Consider the following 19,688-nt stretch of genomic DNA (forward strand, 5'->3'; position numbering starts at 1 on the left):
AATTAGACATTAATGAGAGATTTATAATAAATATTTCCGCTATGTTATATAACTTTGGCAATATGATAAATGCATACAAATACTCGAAAGTCTCTTTGGTATTTGAAAAGAATCATTGATTCATTAAGATACTGTATTTCTATTAAGTAAATACCCTTAATTTGCACACAAAGTACATTTACACACAGCTCATACTACCGCTGCTCAGTTTAAATACGTTGTTTTGCGTATTTGCATATCACCGTTTTTGCACACTTACTTCTCATACAGTACGCAGCCCTTGTAAAGAGACGGATTTCTGGCCAAATGTTTTTAGGCTGTATTGTGCGCGTGACTTTAAATGGCCAAACTAAGTGGAGTAAATTGAACGGCTGCGTTGACTCTCCTTCAGCATCAAGATCTAATCAGGGCGCACGCAGAGCGTTGCCTGGAGTCGCTCTCCCGCTCCATCACTGCCGTTCCCGGTTCAGTCACTAGGGAGAGACTCTGAACTAGGAAAGCTGCCGTTCTCAGCCGGGACTCCCACAGCAGGCTGGCTCGAGCGCGCTCCGCACCGCTCCGCCATCCGCACACCGGCCTGCGGGACGCGTCGCTCTCTCCGCGCGGGATGGAGAAAGGCGCCTCTGAAGCGGACCCATCCCGCGGCCGGAACGGGTTCGTGGGCGTGTTGTACGGGGAGTTCAGCGACGTCCTGAACGACAGGGTCCGGTACTCGGTGAGCTTGACAGAGAGCGCCCTGACCATCCAGAGGATCTCCTCGTCGCCCGGCCGCACTAAGGTGGTGTTCAACCTGGCCGACTGCATCGGCTGCCGGGCGCACCGGGCGCCGGACGCCGCGGACGTCGGCGCCTACTTCACAGCCTACTTCTACCCGTTCAAGCGGCGCTGGATGAGCGCCGGCGTGGCCCGGCAGAGAGTGGAGCAGTGCTTTCGGGTCGCGCTGGTCCAGGAGCCGCTCGCCAACCTCCAGGAGGCTGAGAGGTGGGCTCGCGCCATCAGAGACGCCTCGGCGCTGCAGGCGCCCCGCAGAGACGGTGAGCGTGGCTGATGTTATTCTAGGGCAGTGTTCACGTGCAACTTACCTACAGCAGCAACAGCGGGGTTAGAAACTGCGTGTATGGGAAGGGAAATACCTCAGATCACTGCAACTGCACCTGTTTTTCGTTATTTTGGAGCAAAATGCAAAAGTGACCTTTGGCTGTGCTTGGGAGGCTTATGTGTAAGCAGGCTGATCTGAGTCTTAAGTGCACATGTAGGCGCTCCCTCCCGTCGCCCAAACAGGTTTGGCAGAGAGTCAGCACACATTCCATCTGCAGCCGCGTCCTGCTCCACCTGCTGCGTAACGACAGATACCTGCCGGCGGCACTCACGGTTGCCTCATCGGTTCAAGCGGTGCCCGCGTGCCTGGAAAGCCGCGAAACGCACACGCACTCGTCACACACGACATGCGCGCTTCATTAATCCCAGCTCAGCAACGTCCCACTGAGAAGGACTTATTGTTGACGGGTGGGAGGGATCGCATCAAAACACCCGGACGCACAAGAATCTAATTAGGCCTCATCTCGTCTCACTGTCGTTGTCCTTTGTGCTCCAGCCTCGTGCACACGACAGCAATTAGCATGAATAGTGCTCATGCAGCTAATTAGCCCAGACAAGTGGCTTCGCGCTTGAAACAAAGTTCTGGTGCCCAGAATCCAAATCCAAAGGCAGGTACTGTACGTTTCTCTGATCCAGCTGCTCAGAATGTGGCGCTGACATGCAAACCCGGCCGCTCGGAGGATATTTGACTCGGCGGTGACGAATTTGGAATGCGGCCTCGCCAAAGACGGGGGCGAACGTCATGCCGGCGCCGCCTCCAGGTGAACGCGCCAGCAGGAGGCCGGGCAGGAGTCCAGATGGAGACTGGGCCGGGCCGCACTCCCCCGGCGCCGATCAAAGGCTGCGGCTCTAGAGGCCAAACATACTAATCAACCATCTGAGGCCCCGGCGCCGCTTTTGAACGCGGCATCTCGGCGGCGATGCCGTCGTATCATTAATTTATAAGTTTATTTCAGGATTCCAGGTCCAGGCAATAATTTAGCATTTAGCAGAATATATTATGTGTTTTTAATGAGTAAATGTGTGCTAATAGATGCAGCCGGTTGCTGCTAGAGGGTGCGTGAAAGTCAGTGGGATTCACTAATCCACACAGTGTGTTTACCCTGGGAGTTAATTGTGTGGCATCTCATCCGACGCCGCAGATGGAAAGGTTGGATTAAAAGTGCAACACGGACCGAGATTGGTGTTTAGCCGGGACGCGACTTCTCTGCCGTAATAAGCGAATAGGCAGGAACGTATGTGGCGATGGGTTTGCAGGGAGGTGCGGACCGGGCCGTGAATAATGAAGCCGGGCCGCCGTGATGCGGGTCTGATACAGCGCCTCCACGGCGCCGGCGGCCGCGTGTGTGTCGGGGACGCTCACGCTGAAGGAGGACGCGGGGCTCTGAGCTCCCACAGAAACCGCGTCAGGTGCGCTCCTGTCAGGGAGATCTCTGCTCCCTGAGGAGCTCGGTGCGTCACCGCGTGACCTTTGACCCTGCCAGCGTCTCGCTCCCTCCGGAGTCTGTCTCTAGCGCTCAGTGACACGTGGCTGTGACGGCCTGTCAGACCCCCCCCCACACACACACACACCCGCAGCCCAGCGATGCCTCAGTGCTCCTGCACATCAGTCCTCACACATCTCGCACTTCCTGCCTTGGAATTCAGTCTGTTTGCAGACGCGTCGCTGTCTGCTTCTCTTTCGTCGACCGCATATTTGTTTCCGCTCCGAGAGTTTTCTTGAATGGGTTCGTGACAAGTCCCACCTGCATGCGATGCTGTAGTAATTTCGTATCTCTGTACTTTTTTGTGTGACAACGAGCTGACGACTCCTCTGTCAGCACCGCGTTTTAAAGCGGTGACACGTTGTCACATCCAGTCTGCCTGTTGCCGCTTCGCTCTGCGCGTTTATCCACTTGTGAGTGGGAAAACACACACGCACGGCACTTGAAAGCCTGCCAGCGTGAGGAGAGGATGTGCCAGCAGGTGCCTGACTCCACACACACACACACACACACACACACACACACACACACACACACACACTGAGACAGACAGACAGACAGACAGACAGACACACACACACACACACACACACACACACACACACACACACACACACACACACACACACACACACACACACACACTGAGACAGACAGACAGACAGACAGACAGACACACACACACACACACACACACACACACACTGAGACAGACAGACACACACACAAACAGAAACAGACACACACACACACACACACTGAGACAGACACACACACACACACACACGCACACACACACACACACACACACACTGAGACAGACACACACACACACACACACACACACACACACACACACACACACACACACACACACACACACACACACGAGATTGAGAAGAATGGAAAAATGATGGGCAGCAAACCACAACGTGATCAGTGCAGGTGGAAAAAGCTGCATTGATTCTTGGAGACGTTTGCCTCAGAATCATTTGAACTTTGATCCGTTTCAGAGGAAAGTTAGCTCCGTGTCTGCATGTAGCGTTATTAGCATGCTAATAGAAATAAAGCCTCACTAAGCAGACCGGACTCAGATCAGTTTTATCTCGACATGACTTTTCTAACGCGTGAATTCAGTGAGGTGACTCTTCATTCCTTCCGTGGCCTATATTCAACAAGCTTTACAGCATTTCTTCATTCATTTGCATTATTTAATGCAATCAAGTTAATATTCCTTTGCATGACACCATTTTTCGCTGCTGAATTATGTGCGTGATAATCACACTTAGCGGCTTCTTTGTTATTCTGGAGGCTTTAAACCAGTGAGATGCCTCCTTCCGTCTAAGAAATAAAAGTAATAAATAAAGTAAATGCTGGATCTGTATTTGAATCTGTCGTTGTCAAAGTCCAGCTTCCACTGAATTCTGGAAATCCCTTTGTGGCTGCGAAGCTCGTTGTTCTCCAATAAAACTAAGTAACAATAGTAAAGCGGTGCGAGTGAATGGAGTCTGGCACGTGCTGCTGTTTATTGGCTCCCACCGCGCGCTTCCTGGTGCGTTCACGCCTCTCTCGCTGAGATATTTCTGAACTTGAGCTGTAAACCATCGCCATCAGCTGAAGGAGGCCGCACTTCTGCAAAGTGGGTATTCGATCAGACAAGAGGCGAAGTTTCTCTCCTAAAAACCACAACATCGATTTCTTCGGCCTCTAAGTTCACCCGATTCGGCCTCTGGCGAGTCCGTGTGGGCTTTAAAGGTCAAAGGTCAGGGGCATCCGCTGCAAAATCCACCTCCAGCGGCCGAAGCGTCTCTGCAGATTTGCAGCATCCTTTGAGCCGCCGGAAGCTCAACATGATGATGCCACACAAATAGGGAAAAAGAATGCGAATATGACCTGAGGAAGAGAACAGTCGTCTGCTCGTCCTTTATCCCACATCATCTGTCTGCTCCTTTCCCTCAAAGCAACTGCACTTATTTATTTGGTTGTTGCTGAGGGGACGGAGGGAGCGTCTCCCTGCAGCCGGGGAGGCAGCTGGACCCTGCTTCACGTGAAGCTTCGGTTGTAGGCTCCTTCACGTGAAACCTAAGCAACAGGAGGTTTCCTCAGGGGCCGAGTCAAAGCTCCAGCTGTGACGCATGCGTGAGCAGAAAGTAGCACAGCGCATTAACATTAAAGGCGGCGCGTGACTGTCGCGTTCCATAATGCATCTGTGTGTGTGTGTGTGTGTGTGTGTGTGTGTGTGTGTGTGTGTGTGTGTGTGTGTGTGTGTGTGTGTGCGTGTGTGTGTGTGTGTGTGTGTGTGTGTTTGTGCGTGTGTGTGTGTGTGTGTGTGTGCGTGTGTGTGTGTGTGTGTGTGTGTGTGTTTGTGCGTGTGTGTGTGTGTGCGTGTGTGTGTGTGTGTGTGTGTGTGTGTGTGTGTGTGTTTGTGCGTGTGTGTGTGTGTGTGTGTGTGTGTGTGTGCCTCAGGCGTGGTCTACGCAGAGCTGCGCCGGCCCTGCAGGGTGCTGATCCTGGTGAACCCCCACAGTGGACGCGGCCAGGCGCTGCAGCTGTTCAGCGCCCACGTGCAGACCATGCTGACGGAGGCCGGCGTGCCCTACACGCTGGTCATAACAGGTAACTCACGGTCACACTGACCTCAAATGCAGGGGAGCACGTGAACGTTGAGCCTCCATCGTGACGGCATTAGAACAGTCCAGCCTTTCAGAGATTGTTAATGGCATCAGCGCCTCTGAGGGGTCTGAACTCCACCGAAACACCAGAATCCAAGGCTGCGAAGTCAAGGCCTCGTTTACGTCTCGGGCTTCAACTTTCATCCATCGCTGCCGTTTGACATGGAAGCTGTCACGTCCAGAGTCAGTTGGCAGCTTTGACAGCGGCGTCAGGGAGGAGGGGGGAGGAGGAGGGAGGAAGGAGGGAGAGGGGAGGGGGGGCCTGCGTCTGATGGCTTCAGAACAGCAGCTGGATGGAGAAGGGGAAGAGGCGGCGGTGGAGGGGAGGGGGGGGATACACAGCACAGCTCCGTGATGAGTGGATCTCAGCCTTGGCCTCAGGAAGGACAAGCGGCAGCCGAGGCTCCTCTCGTGTCGGCGTGAGCCTCCTACATAGTGTATGAGGCTCCAGTCAACCAATCCCCATCCTCACCCCAGTTGACCTGTGTGTGGCACCAGCTGGGAGACGCTGGAAGCGGGCGGCCGCTCCAGCAGAGCATCACCTCCCGAGGCTCAGAGTGCTGAGTCAGCTGTTGGGGATATGCGAGGAGCACAAATTATAATAATTGGATTTATAGCTCCTGATTGGAGATACCAATTATGTTTATAATTTAGATTCACAAATCTTGGTTATTAGCTTAAATATATATAACTATATGACAAATGTCTATAGTTTGGCAAGTGAAACACTTACTATTATTGATTTAATAATTATTAATTGAATTAATAATTACTTAGTTTACGGGGCACCACCCTGTTTCCAGGGACCAATAACCGATTTGGAATAGCCAATACAGTCTCATTTGTATTTAAGTTAGTTGAAGGGTGAACTCCGTACCATAGCCGACTCAATTCACTAGTGCTGCAAAACCATATACAAATAATCACAAACAACGACTAGTTAAATTATGAACGCTTTATTAAACAGTTAATATTAACTCTAGTGTCAACACTATCTTGAATAACTCAGCAAATCACAACTTAATTATATGGTGTGTTCGTCTAGCGTTCTGTATGTGTATGCGCGTTACCTGAGATAAGAGGGGTGTGTGTGTGTGTGTGTGTGTGTGTATATGTGTGTGAGGGTGAGAGAGAGAGAGAGAAAGAGAGAAGAGGAGGAGGAGGAGAGCGCCCCCCTTTAGGGGCGTGGTGAGGTGGCACAGCTGCGCGCGTGTGCCGTTGAGCCCTTTGAATAGAGCGCGCGTGTCTGGCGCTCACAGGGAAAGAAGCGTGTAAAGGAGTGTGAAGTGGGACTAGCGTGGATAAGGCTCGTGGTCACACAAACACGTGGGGCTATATTCTGCGATATAGTCACGTGATCGCGGAAGCGTGCAGTGGTTGAAACGTGCGCTTGGCGTGGTCGCAGCAGAAACAGAGCACTACACAGTAACACAATAAAGCACTTAAGCTAGCGAAATCACAGGTTACAACACTTCAATGTGCACCTCTTAGATTCACGTAGATCTGTAACAGCGTTACAGTCACGTGATCGCGGAAATACACAGCGGTCAGATCGTGTGTGCAGGAAAAGAAACACAACAATAAAACAATTACTGATACCCTAAGAGTTCTACTCTGCTCAGACTTAAGAATGCCTCTGCCTTACTGCTCAATCCTGGTGAGAAGCTCCGGCGTTGCGTGCGTGCGTGCGTGCTTGCGCTGTTGCGGTCCGGTCCGGTCCAGGTGTGCGTCGCGGTGATCGCGTCGTGATCAGCTGATGCGGCGGCGAGTGAGGCGGTTAAGCTGGCGGTTTCCTGCCGTATGGCTGGAAGTAGATGGGTGATCAGGCCCGTTCTCTGTGACGACGTCTCCGTTGGTTCAGCTGCTGGCTGCGGTGGAGGCTTCAGGCGTGCTGGTGCCGAGGGAAGCTCCAGGTGGGGCAGCGAGAGGGTCGAAGAGAGGAAGGGGAAACGGGAGATCGAAGAGAACAAGGGGAAACGGGACAGGGTCGGAAAGAACAAGGGACGAGGGAGAGAACAAGGGGGAGAACAAGGGACGAGTCTTCGGTCACGGCGACTTTTATAACCGTGTTTTTGGTCACGCCCGTCCTATTGTTTGGTCCAATCAGGATGGCTGACGTCCAAGTTTCTCCTCCGTTTGTCGCTTGTGTCAGCGGGAGTTGGATGTCAGCGGGGGAGCCAGGTATGGGTCCCCAGCCTGGCGCCTGGTTTTGGCGCTGAGATTTGAAATCTCTTTGTTCTCATTCACTACTATCAGGATGAGGACTTTACATGCAGGCCGCAGTATTTCCTTTGTCTGAGCATGTGGGACCTTAATAATAATTCTGTTAATAACAGATTATACATATGAGGTCCCCCAACATCCCCCCTTTTTGTTCTGAATGATGGCGTGTCAGCCGTCGCTTCGGAACAAGACGTTGAAAGGGTCCATGTGCTCTGACAGGTACCTTAAGGTCCTCAGTGTACTTGTCATCTCCTGTGGGGATTATCAATGTTCATTGACAGTCCATTTATTCCAAACAGTCCTTGTTTGTTAGAGTTGGAGGCAAGTCTGAGCATTTTAGAGGCATGTCTGAGCAGAGGCAAGAGCATGTCTGAGCAGAGGCAAGAGCATGTCTGAGCAGAGGCAAGAGCATGTCTGACTACAATCCTAAACCATATCATTTCCTATGTATTTCTTAGGTGAAAGAAAACACAAGGAAAGAGAGGGATAGATGAGTGAAGAGAGGTGTGGTTAGTGTTTGCTGGTCAACTCGTGAAAGAGTTGTTAGCTGGCAAGGCGTTGCCAGGTTGGTGTCTTTATGAAGTGTACATGTTTGTGTCTGGTGTGGACTACAGTGTGTACATTCTCTCGTTGCATGAGATCTATAAAGACATGGACCTGCTTCTAGGTTGATCTAACCACAATTCGAGTTGGTACTGCCAGGGTTGTGGTACCTGAAAGGGATGCATAACCGTGGTGGTAGTGGACACAAGGCTTTCCTTGATAAGGCTTTAACAGAAACTCAATAAGTTGCTACTGACTCTGACCGAGGAGCTAACTTGCAGATGAGATTTCATTAGCCTACCTAGCTACCTGTACCTGAATTATCTTCTCTGATTGTCCTGGAGGGTCTCAGGAGGCTGCAAAATCATTTAGGAGAAGAAATGAAAATATGTGTTGGTTACACATTGTTTAGGCTCATCCAGAGATCCAGCTATTCCTACCAGGTTGCTGATAAGATTTTGGGACCTACAATGGATGCGGACTAGTTCTCTTTATACATATCACGTTGTGGCATGGACTAGTCTACCCTCGCCTTTGGGAGCTGGGACTGCTCCCCCCTTTTGGTATGTGGATGTGTTTGACGCAGGCTTGGTGCCTGGTCTAGGCCACCTATGTCTTTCATACCTAGTGTAATAGGGAAAGACGCCTGGTCTAATCCACTAGTGGGGAGTCAGTGTCTGGCTTTTGTTGAGAGGTCTGAAGGAGCAGCCGAACTGTTAGGCCTGTCAAGTTCTTTTAAGGCTTCCTCCACGCATCTCCGTACCAGACTTACAATGTCCAGCTCTGAGTCTTCCCGTGACAGGTGAACTGGACTGTGGTCCCTGTACCTATGGTTCAAGTTCTGTCTGAACCGACCTCTTCCCCCTCGTGGGTGGGAACGAGGTTGTTTTGGCCTTGAATTACAGCGTTGAAGAGACGCATCTTCCCGGTTGACTGTGTCAACCTGCTGGCGACGTGACCTGCGGTTTTGAGTCTTCCTTTGCCCTCGTCTGCTTCTCTTAGCACGAGGCATTTCGTGGCCTTCAAGTGTTAAGTCAGACTTTTGATGGGTCTGGATGCTAAAAACTCTGGCGTCCGCTACAGGTCTACTAATGGGGCGTACATGCGTTTCCCATACCAGCTGGGCATATCTCACAACTCCCTGCATTGTGCGCCTGCCTGTCTTACAGTGCATGGCGACATCAAATTGGATGCTGTCATGGAGATTATGCAGGAATAAGGACTGGAACGTACTGTCTTCTTCTAGACCTGGTGTATTCCGTCCTTGGAAGTAAGCCTTTCTGAGGCGCCTGTAATATTCTTTGGGAGGTTCATTTCTTTTGTGTAAGACATTGAACGCTTCAAAGATAGCTGCTGCCGGATCAGAATATGGGGTATATTCTTCTCTTAAAGCTCGACAGAGTGACGAGTAATGATCCCGAATCGCAGGCTCGAGTGTTTCCATGAAGACATGGACACTCCTGGGTGTAGTCTTCCAGATTAGCTTTAGTTTCTCGCGAGCTGTTGCATGAGGGAGGTCCAATAAGCAACGATCGACTTCCTGCAAGTAGTCGTCTATGGTAGAATCATGGCTCTTGGGGTCAAAGCACTCAATGTCCTTGGCTAGGGATTCAAGCTGGCGTAGGCGCAAACCTAAGTTTGGGGAAGGATAAGCACTATCAGAGTCACTTGAGCCTGTGTCGTCCCACTGGTCGCTGTAACGTGGGTGAACCCGACGCTGCTTCCTGCGTTTGAGACGAGGTGCTTTCTCCTCCAACAGGGGGCTTAATCTGCCACTGTCACTCTGGTTCTCAGGTGAGTTTTCCCTCCTCAGAGTGGGGGCATTCCTGTCCTCAGTGCATGAGGGGGAGTAAAACAAGTTTGCTCTGGATGCTTTCCTGTGCACTGGAGTGCTAATGTTCCTGTACTCAGCCACTGTAGTGGTCTGAAAACCTTTGCCTTTGGCTATCTCACTGGTAACACAAGTAGCTGTACTGAGCTGGTGCTCGTAAGGAGGTGGCTGGGGGGTCTCTAGCCTCTGGGCGAGAGCCACTGCGCCTGCTTTGGGCATCTGCAGCTTTGCATGTGATCGGTTTGTTTGGCTGTCAAGAGGCAGGGGCTGCTCAGCCTTCCTGGGAGCTAGCCTACTCTCACCATCTACGCCTGACTTGGTCAGCTCTGGTCTCCTTGGACTGGCTGCCGTGTCTACCTGATCACTCTGGCTCTTCCTCCTGGCTTTCTCAACCTCTTGATGGGCCACTAGGAGACTAGATTGTAGGGCGTCATGGTCCTGCTGCAATCTCTCCTTATCTTCCCGGAGCTGCTCCAGCTCTTGTTTCGTTACCCAGAGACTCTGCTTGAGGCGGGAAACGGTCTCCTGCTCAGCTTTGTAGCCACTGCACACAAGGAAGAGCTTCTTTTCGTACTCTGCAGCCTTCAGCTGCACCTTGCGGTGGCAGAGTAGAGCTAACTCACCCATTACCTCTTGGGCCAGGTGAGTTTCCGTTGAGGGCTTGGTCATGTAAGATAAATACCTCTGCAACTCCGCTTCACATTCATCAATAGTATAACTATTGAGTTCTTCTAATTCTGTTACTGACACATCTAAGATCTTTGCAACAACTCCTTGAAAGTCTAAGTTTCCCTGCTTGGGGGAACGTTCAGCACCAGATCTCCAAAGATTCACGTTGCCCATTCTGGTTCTGAGGAGCAATGTGGTTTACAACTACAGCTAAAACAGTGGTGCACAGGTGACACTTCAACCTGTGGCTTACTTGAATGTTTATTATGTGTTAGCGGTGGAGGCTTGTCTGGGTTTTTCTTGCTGAAAACCAACCTTGGCTCCCGTTGCTAACTGAAAAGGTACTAAGCCTACTCACTTTGGTTTCAGTGACGGCTTGGCACAACTTATTCTCAATCTCTGGGGTTGCTATGCTAATGGTAGCATGCTGACATGCACACACACAAGCTGACATGTGGTAGCTCATTGCTAAGCTAACGTTAAGCTAACAAAGCACAGCTTGGTAACACTGATGGCAGCTAACCCTGAGTTAATAGCTAAGATAGTAGCTAGGCTAACAGTAGTACCCTGGTGGTTTGGCAACCTATGCTAAAGCTACACTTGGCCTCTTAATGCAAATTGGAAGCTAAGTTTCTAGGCCCACTCTTCCTACTGCAGTTCTCAGTAACTAGTGTTAAAGCAAAGGGCACCTTGGTTTCTGCCACACACAGTTATGGATTCTTGCATCCACCAGTAGATTATTTGTACAGATTTACAGCACGGTGAATAATCTTTGTCGGCCTCACACGGGGCACCAATTATGTTGGGGATATGCGAGGAGCACAAATTATAATAATTGGATTTATAGCTCCTGATTGGAGATACCAATTATGTTTATAATTTAGATTCACAAATCTTGGTTATTAGCTTAAATATATATAACTATATGACAAATGTCTATAGTTTGGCAAGTGAAACACTTACTATTATTGATTTAATAATTATTAATTGAATTAATAATTACTTAGTTTACGGGGCACCACCCTGTTTCCAGGGACCAATAACCGATTTGGAAAAGCCAATACAGTCTCATTTGTATTTAAGTTAGTTGAAGGGTGAACTCCGTACCATAGCCGACTCAATTCACTAGTGCTGCAAAACCATATACAAATAATCACAAACAACGACTAGTTAAATTATGAACGCTTTATTAAACAGTTAATATTAACTCTAGTGTCAACACTATCTTGAATAACTCAGCAAATCACAACTTAATTATATGGTGTGTTCGTCTAGCGTTCTGTATGTGTATGCGCGTTACCTGAGATAAGAGGGGTGTGTGTGTGTGTGTGTGTGTGTGTATATGTGTGTGAGGGTGAGAGAGAGAGAGAGAAAGAGAGAAGAGGAGGAGGAGGAGAGCGCCCCCCTTTAGGGGCGTGGTGAGGTGGCACAGCTGCGCGCGTGTGCCGTTGAGCCCTTTGAATAGAGCGCGCGTGTCTGGCGCTCACAGGGAAAGAAGCGTGTAAAGGAGTGTGAAGTGGGACTAGCGTGGATAAGGCTCGTGGTCACACAAACACGTGGGGCTATATTCTGCGATATAGTCACGTGATCGCGGAAGCGTGCAGTGGTTGAAACGTGCGCTTGGCGTGGTCGCAGCAGAAACAGAGCACTACACAGTAACACAATAAAGCACTTAAGCTAGCGAAATCACAGGTTACAACACTTCAATGTGCACCTCTTAGATTCACGTAGATCTGTAACAGCGTTACAGTCACGTGATCGCGGAAATACACAGCGGTCAGATCGTGTGTGCAGGAAAAGAAACACAACAATAAAACAATTACTGATACCCTAAGAGTTCTACTCTGCTCAGACTTAAGAATGCCTCTGCCTTACTGCTCAATCCTGGTGAGAAGCTCCGGCGTTGCGTGCGTGCGTGCGTGCTTGCGCTGTTGCGGTCCGGTCCGGTCCAGGTGTGCGTCGCGGTGATCGCGTCGTGATCAGCTGATGCGGCGGCGAGTGAGGCGGTTAAGCTGGCGGTTTCCTGCCGTATGGCTGGAAGTAGATGGGTGATCAGGCCCGTTCTCTGTGACGACGTCTCCGTTGGTTCAGCTGCTGGCTGCGGTGGAGGCTTCAGGCGTGCTGGTGCCGAGGGAAGCTCCAGGTGGGGCAGCGAGAGGGTCGAAGAGAGGAAGGGGAAACGGGAGATCGAAGAGAACAAGGGGAAACGGGACAGGGTCGGAAAGAACAAGGGACGAGGGAGAGAACAAGGGGGAGAACAAGGGACGAGTCTTCGGTCACGGCGACTTTTATAACCGTGTTTTTGGTCACGCCCGTCCTATTGTTTGGTCCAATCAGGATGGCTGACGTCCAAGTTTCTCCTCCGTTTGTCGCTTGTGTCAGCGGGAGTTGGATGTCAGCGGGGGAGCCAGGTATGGGTCCCCAGCCTGGCGCCTGGTTTTGGCGCTGAGATTTGAAATCTCTTTGTTCTCATTCACTACTATCAGGATGAGGACTTTACATGCAGGCCGCAGTATTTCCTTTGTCTGAGCATGTGGGACCTTAATAATAATTCTGTTAATAACAGATTATACATATGAGGTCCCCCAACACAGCCTCTTCCTCCCGGCGCCGGCCCGAAGCGAAGAGGAGCCGCTCAGTCCACGGCTGCAGAGCGTCAGCGCCAATAAAGAAACGGGCCTGAACAAATAAGTCAATCCTCCGGCGGCGCATTAAGCAGCGCATGGCGAGTGAGCGAGTGAGCGAGCGGGCGAGCGAGCACGCGGTCGCAGCTGTTCGCAGTCGGGCTAAGCTGCCGCGGAGCCGCTGAGTGGCCGCTGGACGGCCTAATGTGATAGAAGAGGGAAAGTGAATCTCTTTTCCGCCTAATCTCGCTGATCCCCCCCCCCCGGAGGCTGAGGGGGGGGGGCTCTGTCCTACATGTGGCTCCTCCTAACGTCCTTGTCCTTGTGTCGTCCCATCAGAGCACCAGAACCACGCGCGCGAGCTGGCGAGGAAGGCGGACCTGTCGCAGTGGGACGCACTGGTCATCATGTCCGGAGACGGGCTGCTGTTCGAGGTTCGAGCGTCACACACACACACACACACACAGCCCAGGTTCTGTAGCGCTGAATGGGCCTGAAGGCGTTGTGTTGTTGCCGCCAGGTCATAAACGGTCTGATGGAGCGCGAGGACTGGCAGCAGGCCATCCAGGTCCCGCTGGGGATTCTACCCGGCGGCTCCGGCAACGCCCTGGCCGCCTCCATCCACCACTACTCACAGTGAGTCGGTCTGTGAATGAGTCGTTCAAATGCACGAACCTACAGACAAAGACAGAGGTTCCGGGGCCTAAAGGGGCCTCTGTGTAACTCCAGCAGAGCTGAGGGCACGTCGTCCCTGCAGCAGGTCGCTCTCATGGGAGGTCTGACCACACTCTAAAGCAGTGGAACCGGTCGGCCCAGAACGGCTGAGAGCGGCCGCTGCCGTCGCCCCCTGCTGGTCGCTCGGCGCCACAGCAGGGCCTCTAACCCCCTCTTTGTGGCTCAGGTCGCCGCCGGCCTGGAACGAGGAGCTGCTGCTGAGCTGCGGCTTCATGCTGTGCAAAGGCCTCGTGGGCTCCCTGGACCTGGTGTCCGTCCAGCTGGCGTCCCGCCAGCGCCTCTACTCCTTCCTGTCGCTGGCCTGGGGCTTCGTGGCCGACGTCGACATCGAGAGCGAGAAGTACCGGCACGTGGGCCCCATCCGCTTCCTGATGGGCACCTTGGTGCGCCTGGCGTCGCTCCGGGTCTACCAGGGCAGGCTGGCCTACCTGCCCGTCAGGGACGCGCGCAGGCCTCCGAAGGCGGGCCGGCGGTCCGACCCGGAGCCCCCTGAGGGCGGGGCCCGGACCCGGACCCCGGCCCCGGCCCCGGCCGCCCCGCTCCTCCCGGCCTTGGACCAGCCGGTGCCCGACAGCTGGACGGTGGTGAGGGAGCAGGAGTTCGTGCTGGTTCTGGCCGTGTACCAGTCCCACCTGGCCGAGGACCTGTGGACGGCGCCGGGGGCGGCGGCCGACGACGGCCTCATCCACCTGTTCTACGTGACGGCCGGCGTCTCCCGGCCCGCGCTGCTCCGCCTCTTCCTGGCCATGGAGAAGGGCGGCCACCTGGCGTGCGGGTGCCCCCACCTGGTGTACGAGAGGGTGCGGGCGCTGCGGCTGGAGCCCGTCACGCCGCAGGGCATGATCACGGTGGACGGGGAGGTGGTGGAGTACGGGCCGGTCCAGGCCCAGATCCACCCGGGCCTCGCCAGGCTCATATGCGGATGAACCGGGACGGTCCTAATGGTTGTGTGGCTTCGGAGCTGTCTCCCCGGCCTTTTCTACTCAGCGCTGGTTTCTTTATGTGTGCTGTGTTTTCAGAAGTGCCAAAGACATTTATCAGCCTCTGGAAATTCTATTTTTCTAAAGAAGACAATCCTATTTTTTTTGTAAATCCCGTCCCCTCCTTCTCGTCAGGGTCAGAGCCATGGTTGCTTGTACTCGCCGCTGGCTGGTTCCAGCTTAGAGACAGACTGAGGGATTGTGTGTGTGTGTGTGTGTGTGTGTGTGTGTGTGTGTGTGTGTGTGTGTGTGTGTGTGTGTGTGTGTGTGTGTGTGTGTGTGTGTGTGTGTTTTTGGGGTTTTGTGTGTGTGTGTGTGTGTGTGTGTGTGTGTGTGTGTGTGTGTGTGTGTGTGTGTGTGTGTGTGTGTGTACGCTGTGCTGTCGGACCTCAGAAGCATGGCATATGTGAAGAGCAGCACATTTTCCTCTCTGGGGACGCTACTCCAGAACCCCCCCCCCCCCTTCATCCCACTGTACGACACCAGGCTGCCGATCCGCCCTGGGGCAACAGCCTCACCCCCCCCCCCTCTGTATAAAAGGAGCTTATACACGAAGGAGGCACAATTAATCTGTGTTGTTTTATAGAAAATAATAGAAAAAACCAATAGGCAATGGAGCAGGTCAGGCTGAGCATTACAGCGGGTTTAAACCCTTCGCCCTCCTTCTCTTACATAAACAGCTGATGCATGCAGTGCGACGGTGACCAGCTGAGGTCACGTTTCCCGTCCTGTCCGTTCTCGCAGCCCGCATCATCAGAGCGTCTGCGCTGCTCCACTCCCTCACCCTCGTACACACACTTGCATCTCTGCAGCACTTAGCCGGGGGGAGGGGAGGGGGGGGGGGGGGGGGTGCTGCCGTGCATTCGATCCCCTCTTCCCTCAGCAGGACTGCACTCTGCTTCTTCCTCCCTCTGTTGACGACCGTCACCTGACGTGCCCTTAATATCCAGCTGTGCATCTGCAGCAGTGGAGTCGGGCAAGTTTTTAAACGTGACGTGAGCGTTACTGAAAGCACACGGACGCGGAGAGGGCAGCGCTCACAGTCGCACACTGAGATCCAGACGATCAATATGAGCTGGAGGGAGTCAAGTGCTGCTTCGCTGGTGGTCAGCGTTGTGTTGACGAGCATTAGTGCCCTGGAGCCGAGGAGAGTGCAGATGTTAGCATTATCATCAGAGGCCCCTGCAGACGCACACACGCACACATCCATGCACATACACAAACACACAGAAACACACACGCACGTACACATGGAAACACACACACACCCACACGCAAGCACACACACACAGACACACACGCACACACACACACACACACGCACAGACACACACGCACAGACAAACGCACACAGACACACACACACAGACACACTCACGCACACACACATGCATCATGCACAAGCACACGCATGTATGCACGCACGCACGCACGCACACACACACGCACACACACACACACATTTCCAGGTCTGCAGCAGCTTGAAGTCATCAGCCTCTAAATAAATATTAGTTTGATAAAACGCATGACGACCAGCGTTTGATAAATTCTCCATAGTCCTGACTGCAGTGTATGAATCTGTCTAAATATTTACTGCTTTTCCCGGAACCACAAGGGATTTTCATCTGCTGGTGCAAACAAAAGCCAAGTTTCTTTTGGACTATGAAAAAAGAAAGCGATGCCATAGAGAAAAGTGAATCTAAGCTTCTGCCGAGCTGGAAATGAGACAAAATGACAGCATTAGCATCAGTTGATGTGATCGTAGCAGAGCTCTATCTGTGGAGGTACAGTTCCTGCTCATTTAAAAGCACTTTATTACATGTCGTCCTGCCGTCGTGCTGCTGGTGCTGCAGCTGCTCGTAGACACAGATCTGACTGTTTTTGCTCCTCCTTCGTCCGCTGGCATCAACGTCTGTCCCTTCATCAACTGTAACGGACCTGACGCCGGGTTCTGGTTCCACCTTCACTCCGGTGCAGATTCTGTTCTGTAGCTGCATCACGCTGTGCTTGGACCGTAGCTGTGCCCTCAGTGACATTACTCAGGGGCCTTGAACGCATCGCCGCATCGCGCCCTCCAACCTGCAGCCGCCCTCGTGCTCATCATCACCTGTGCAAACGGCTGATGGGGCAGGAGAAGCTATGCAAACGCCAACGCCTTGTGGTGCGACTGAGGGCTCCCTCTGCTGGAAACTCACACATCACTCACCGAATGTAGACCAAGCTCAGCTGCATGAGACTCTCTCATTAGCGACAACCAACAACCAACTCATAATAATATATAGTAACTTTACTTGAACTCCGGTCGGCTGTTGTACTGTTGTACTGTTAAATGTCCCTGCAGCGCAATGCATCTTTTTATTATGATGGCATTTTGTTTTTTACAGTAAATGATTTAAGAATGTCGTTAACACAAACCTCAACATGAGAAGTCCAGTGGTGTTTTAATCAGTCTGAGCTTAAACAAACTATGCTAGAAATGAGCGTGACAGATGTTTCATTGTGCTTTTGTTGCTTCACATCTGGTTTTTGTGCAGCAGGTCGGGGATTCTTGTGTGTTGCTGTCTGTGATATGAACCGTTGTGTAAACTGTGCCACATACTTGCAGCTTTTTGCATCGACGCAGGTGGAAACAGGGCAAAAGCTTTTCTAGAATGTGCCTTAGCCTTAATTCATGATGGCAGAGAACCACGTAAAGTTCCGTCTCGTGTTTAGAGTTGACAGTTGTATTAGTGTAAGAATGGACGGAATATGGAACACACACAGGAACCATCTCATCTCAGCTGCAGCCTGTGTCATGTATGAGGCGCTTTAAAGACGGGTTTGACTGGATCTGAAGGTCTAACATCTACACAGGTTGCTCTTATCAACAAACTGGGTGTTAGCGAAAGATCATCTTCTTTTATTGAATCCTTTCATAAAACCCAATAAAGACTAAAATTCAAAAGCATTTCCTTCAGTCGTCCTTCTGTTGAGTCGGTGGATGTGCTGCGCCTCTCGTCTCCCTCCACCAGATGGAGGAAGACGACCAGCGAAGCTGCTCAGCGACGAACCTCATGTGAACCGACAGCAACGGCTCCTGCACAGCTGACTTCACAGCACGCTGCCGACCCACAGCCGGGACTGGTCCAAGGCCTGCAGATGGCGATGCAGCCGAGTACAGGTTTCTGCAGCCGAGTACAAGATTCAGCAGCCGAGTGAAGGCTTCTGCAGCCGAGTACAAGATTCAGCAGCCGAGTACAGGCTTCTGCAGCCGAGTGAAGGCTTCTGCAGCCGAGTGAAGGCTTCTGCAGCCGAGTGAAGGCTTCTGCAGCCGAGTACGGTCTCCTGCAGCCGAGTACAGGCCTCTGCAGCCGAGTGAAGGCTTCTGCAGCCGAGTACAAGATTCAGCAGCCGAGTACAAGATTCAGCAGCCGAGTACAGGCTTCTGCAGCCGAGTACAAGATTCAGCAGCTGAGTACAGGCTTCTGCAGTCGAGTAAAGGCTTCTGCAGCCGAGTACAAGATTCAGCAGCTGAGTACAGGCTTCTGCAGTCGCAGCCGAGTGAAGGCTTCTGCAGCCGAGTGAAGGCTTCTGCAGCCGAGTGAAGGCTTCTGCAGCCGAGGACAAGATTCAGCAGCCGAGTACAGGCTTCTGCAACCGAGTACGGTCTCCTGCAGCCGAGTACAGGCTTCTGCAGTCGCAGCCGAGTACAGGCTTCTGCAGCCGAGTGAAGGCTTCTGCAGCCGAGTGAAGGCTTCTGCAGCCGAGTGAAGGCTTCTGCAGCCGAGTACGGTCTCCTGCAGCCGAGTACAGGCCTCTGCAGCCGAGTGAAGGCTTCTGCAGCCGAGTACAAGATTCAGCAGCCGAGTACAAGATTCAGCAGCCGAGTACAGGCTTCTGCAGCCGAGTACAAGATTCAGCAGCTGAGTACAGGCTTCTGCAGTCGAGTAAAGGCTTCTGCAGCCGAGTACAAGATTCAGCAGCTGAGTACAGGCTTCTGCAGTCGCAGCCGAGTGAAGGCTTCTGCAGCCGAGTGAAGGCTTCTGCAGCCGAGTGAAGGCTTCTGCAGCCGAGGACAAGATTCAGCAGCCGAGTACAGGCTTCTGCAACCGAGTACGGTCTCCTGCAGCCGAGTACAGGCTTCTGCAGTCGCAGCCGAGTGAAGGCTTCTGCAGCCGAGTGAAGGCTTCTGCAGTCGCAGCCGAGTACAGGCTTCTGCAGCCGAGTGAAGGCTTCTGCAGCCGAGTACAGTCTTCTGCAGCCGAGTGAAGGCTTCTGCAGTCGCAGCCGAGTACAGGCTTCTGCAGCCGAGTGAAGGCTTCTGCAGCCGAGTACAGGCTTCTGCAGCAGAGTGAAGGCTTCTGCCAGGCGGCGCGTCCGTCTGCGTCCCGTTCCACAGGAAGCTGCAGATGTTTGTTGTGTGTCCTGTCTTTGTCTCTGCCGTCGTCGCTCTGAGCTGTTGACGGCCACGAGCGTGAGTCACGGCAAAGGTCGCGCCCGAGGTCGCGCCGGAGCCGCTGGTCTCATACACAGAAACGAGAGCGTGTCACCTTTAAACACGGCGGAGATCAACAGACACCTGAAGGTCCCGTCCCACAGGAAGAGTGAACTCCAGGGTGTGGATCGTTGAGGCGGCGCCGCCATTGTGCTGTGAAGCTCTGAGCTTCCGTTCAACGTGAAGGAATCTGAGAGGAGGATTAGTTGAGTTGCTGGTGTCACGTATGACGGCGTGTTTCTGTCGCTCCAGGGCCGGAATCCAGCTGCTGGTCTAAATTCACCTCCAGCTGCAAACGTTGACCCACTGAGTAAAGAAGCCCAGCACCTCCCGCCTGCACCGCTTAGGAGCTGAG

General features: G+C 52.6%; 1 protein-coding gene across 2 annotated transcripts; it reads left to right on the forward strand.

Annotated features, from left to right (window-relative positions):
• Positions 1 to 458: 458 nt before the first annotated feature.
• LOC114861042 (sphingosine kinase 1) lies at positions 459 to 17,806 on the forward strand. Of its 2 annotated transcripts, XM_029160019.3 has the most exons (5): positions 461 to 1,034; positions 5,049 to 5,198; positions 13,484 to 13,578; positions 13,665 to 13,780; positions 14,046 to 17,806. In XM_029160019.3, the coding sequence occupies exons 1-5, from the start codon at positions 608 to 610 to the stop codon at positions 14,803 to 14,805; spliced, it is 1,548 nt and encodes a 515-aa protein (XP_029015852.1). In that variant the 5' UTR covers positions 461 to 607; the 3' UTR covers positions 14,806 to 17,806. The 2 variants fall into 2 exon arrangements, with proteins under 2 accessions (XP_055366666.1, XP_029015852.1); XM_055510691.1 differs by lacking the exon at positions 5,049 to 5,198 and having other exon boundaries at positions 459 to 1,034.
• Positions 17,807 to 19,688: the final 1,882 nt, after the last annotated feature.

This window comes from Betta splendens, chromosome 8 (assembly GCF_900634795.4).
Source record: "Betta splendens chromosome 8, fBetSpl5.4, whole genome shotgun sequence".
Classification (NCBI taxonomy): Eukaryota; Metazoa; Chordata; class Actinopteri; order Anabantiformes; family Osphronemidae; genus Betta; species Betta splendens.

Coding starts and splice junctions, on each gene's coding strand:
- LOC114861042 (XM_029160019.3), top strand. CDS start 608: ATGGAGAAAGGCGCCTCTGAAGCGGACCCATCCCGCGGCCGGAACGGG. Junction 5,199..13,483: donor CTACACGCTGGTCATAACAG/GTAACTCACGGT, acceptor TCGTCCCATCAG/AGCACCAGAACCACGCGCGC. Junction 13,579..13,664: donor GAGACGGGCTGCTGTTCGAG/GTTCGAGCGTCA, acceptor TGTTGCCGCCAG/GTCATAAACGGTCTGATGGA.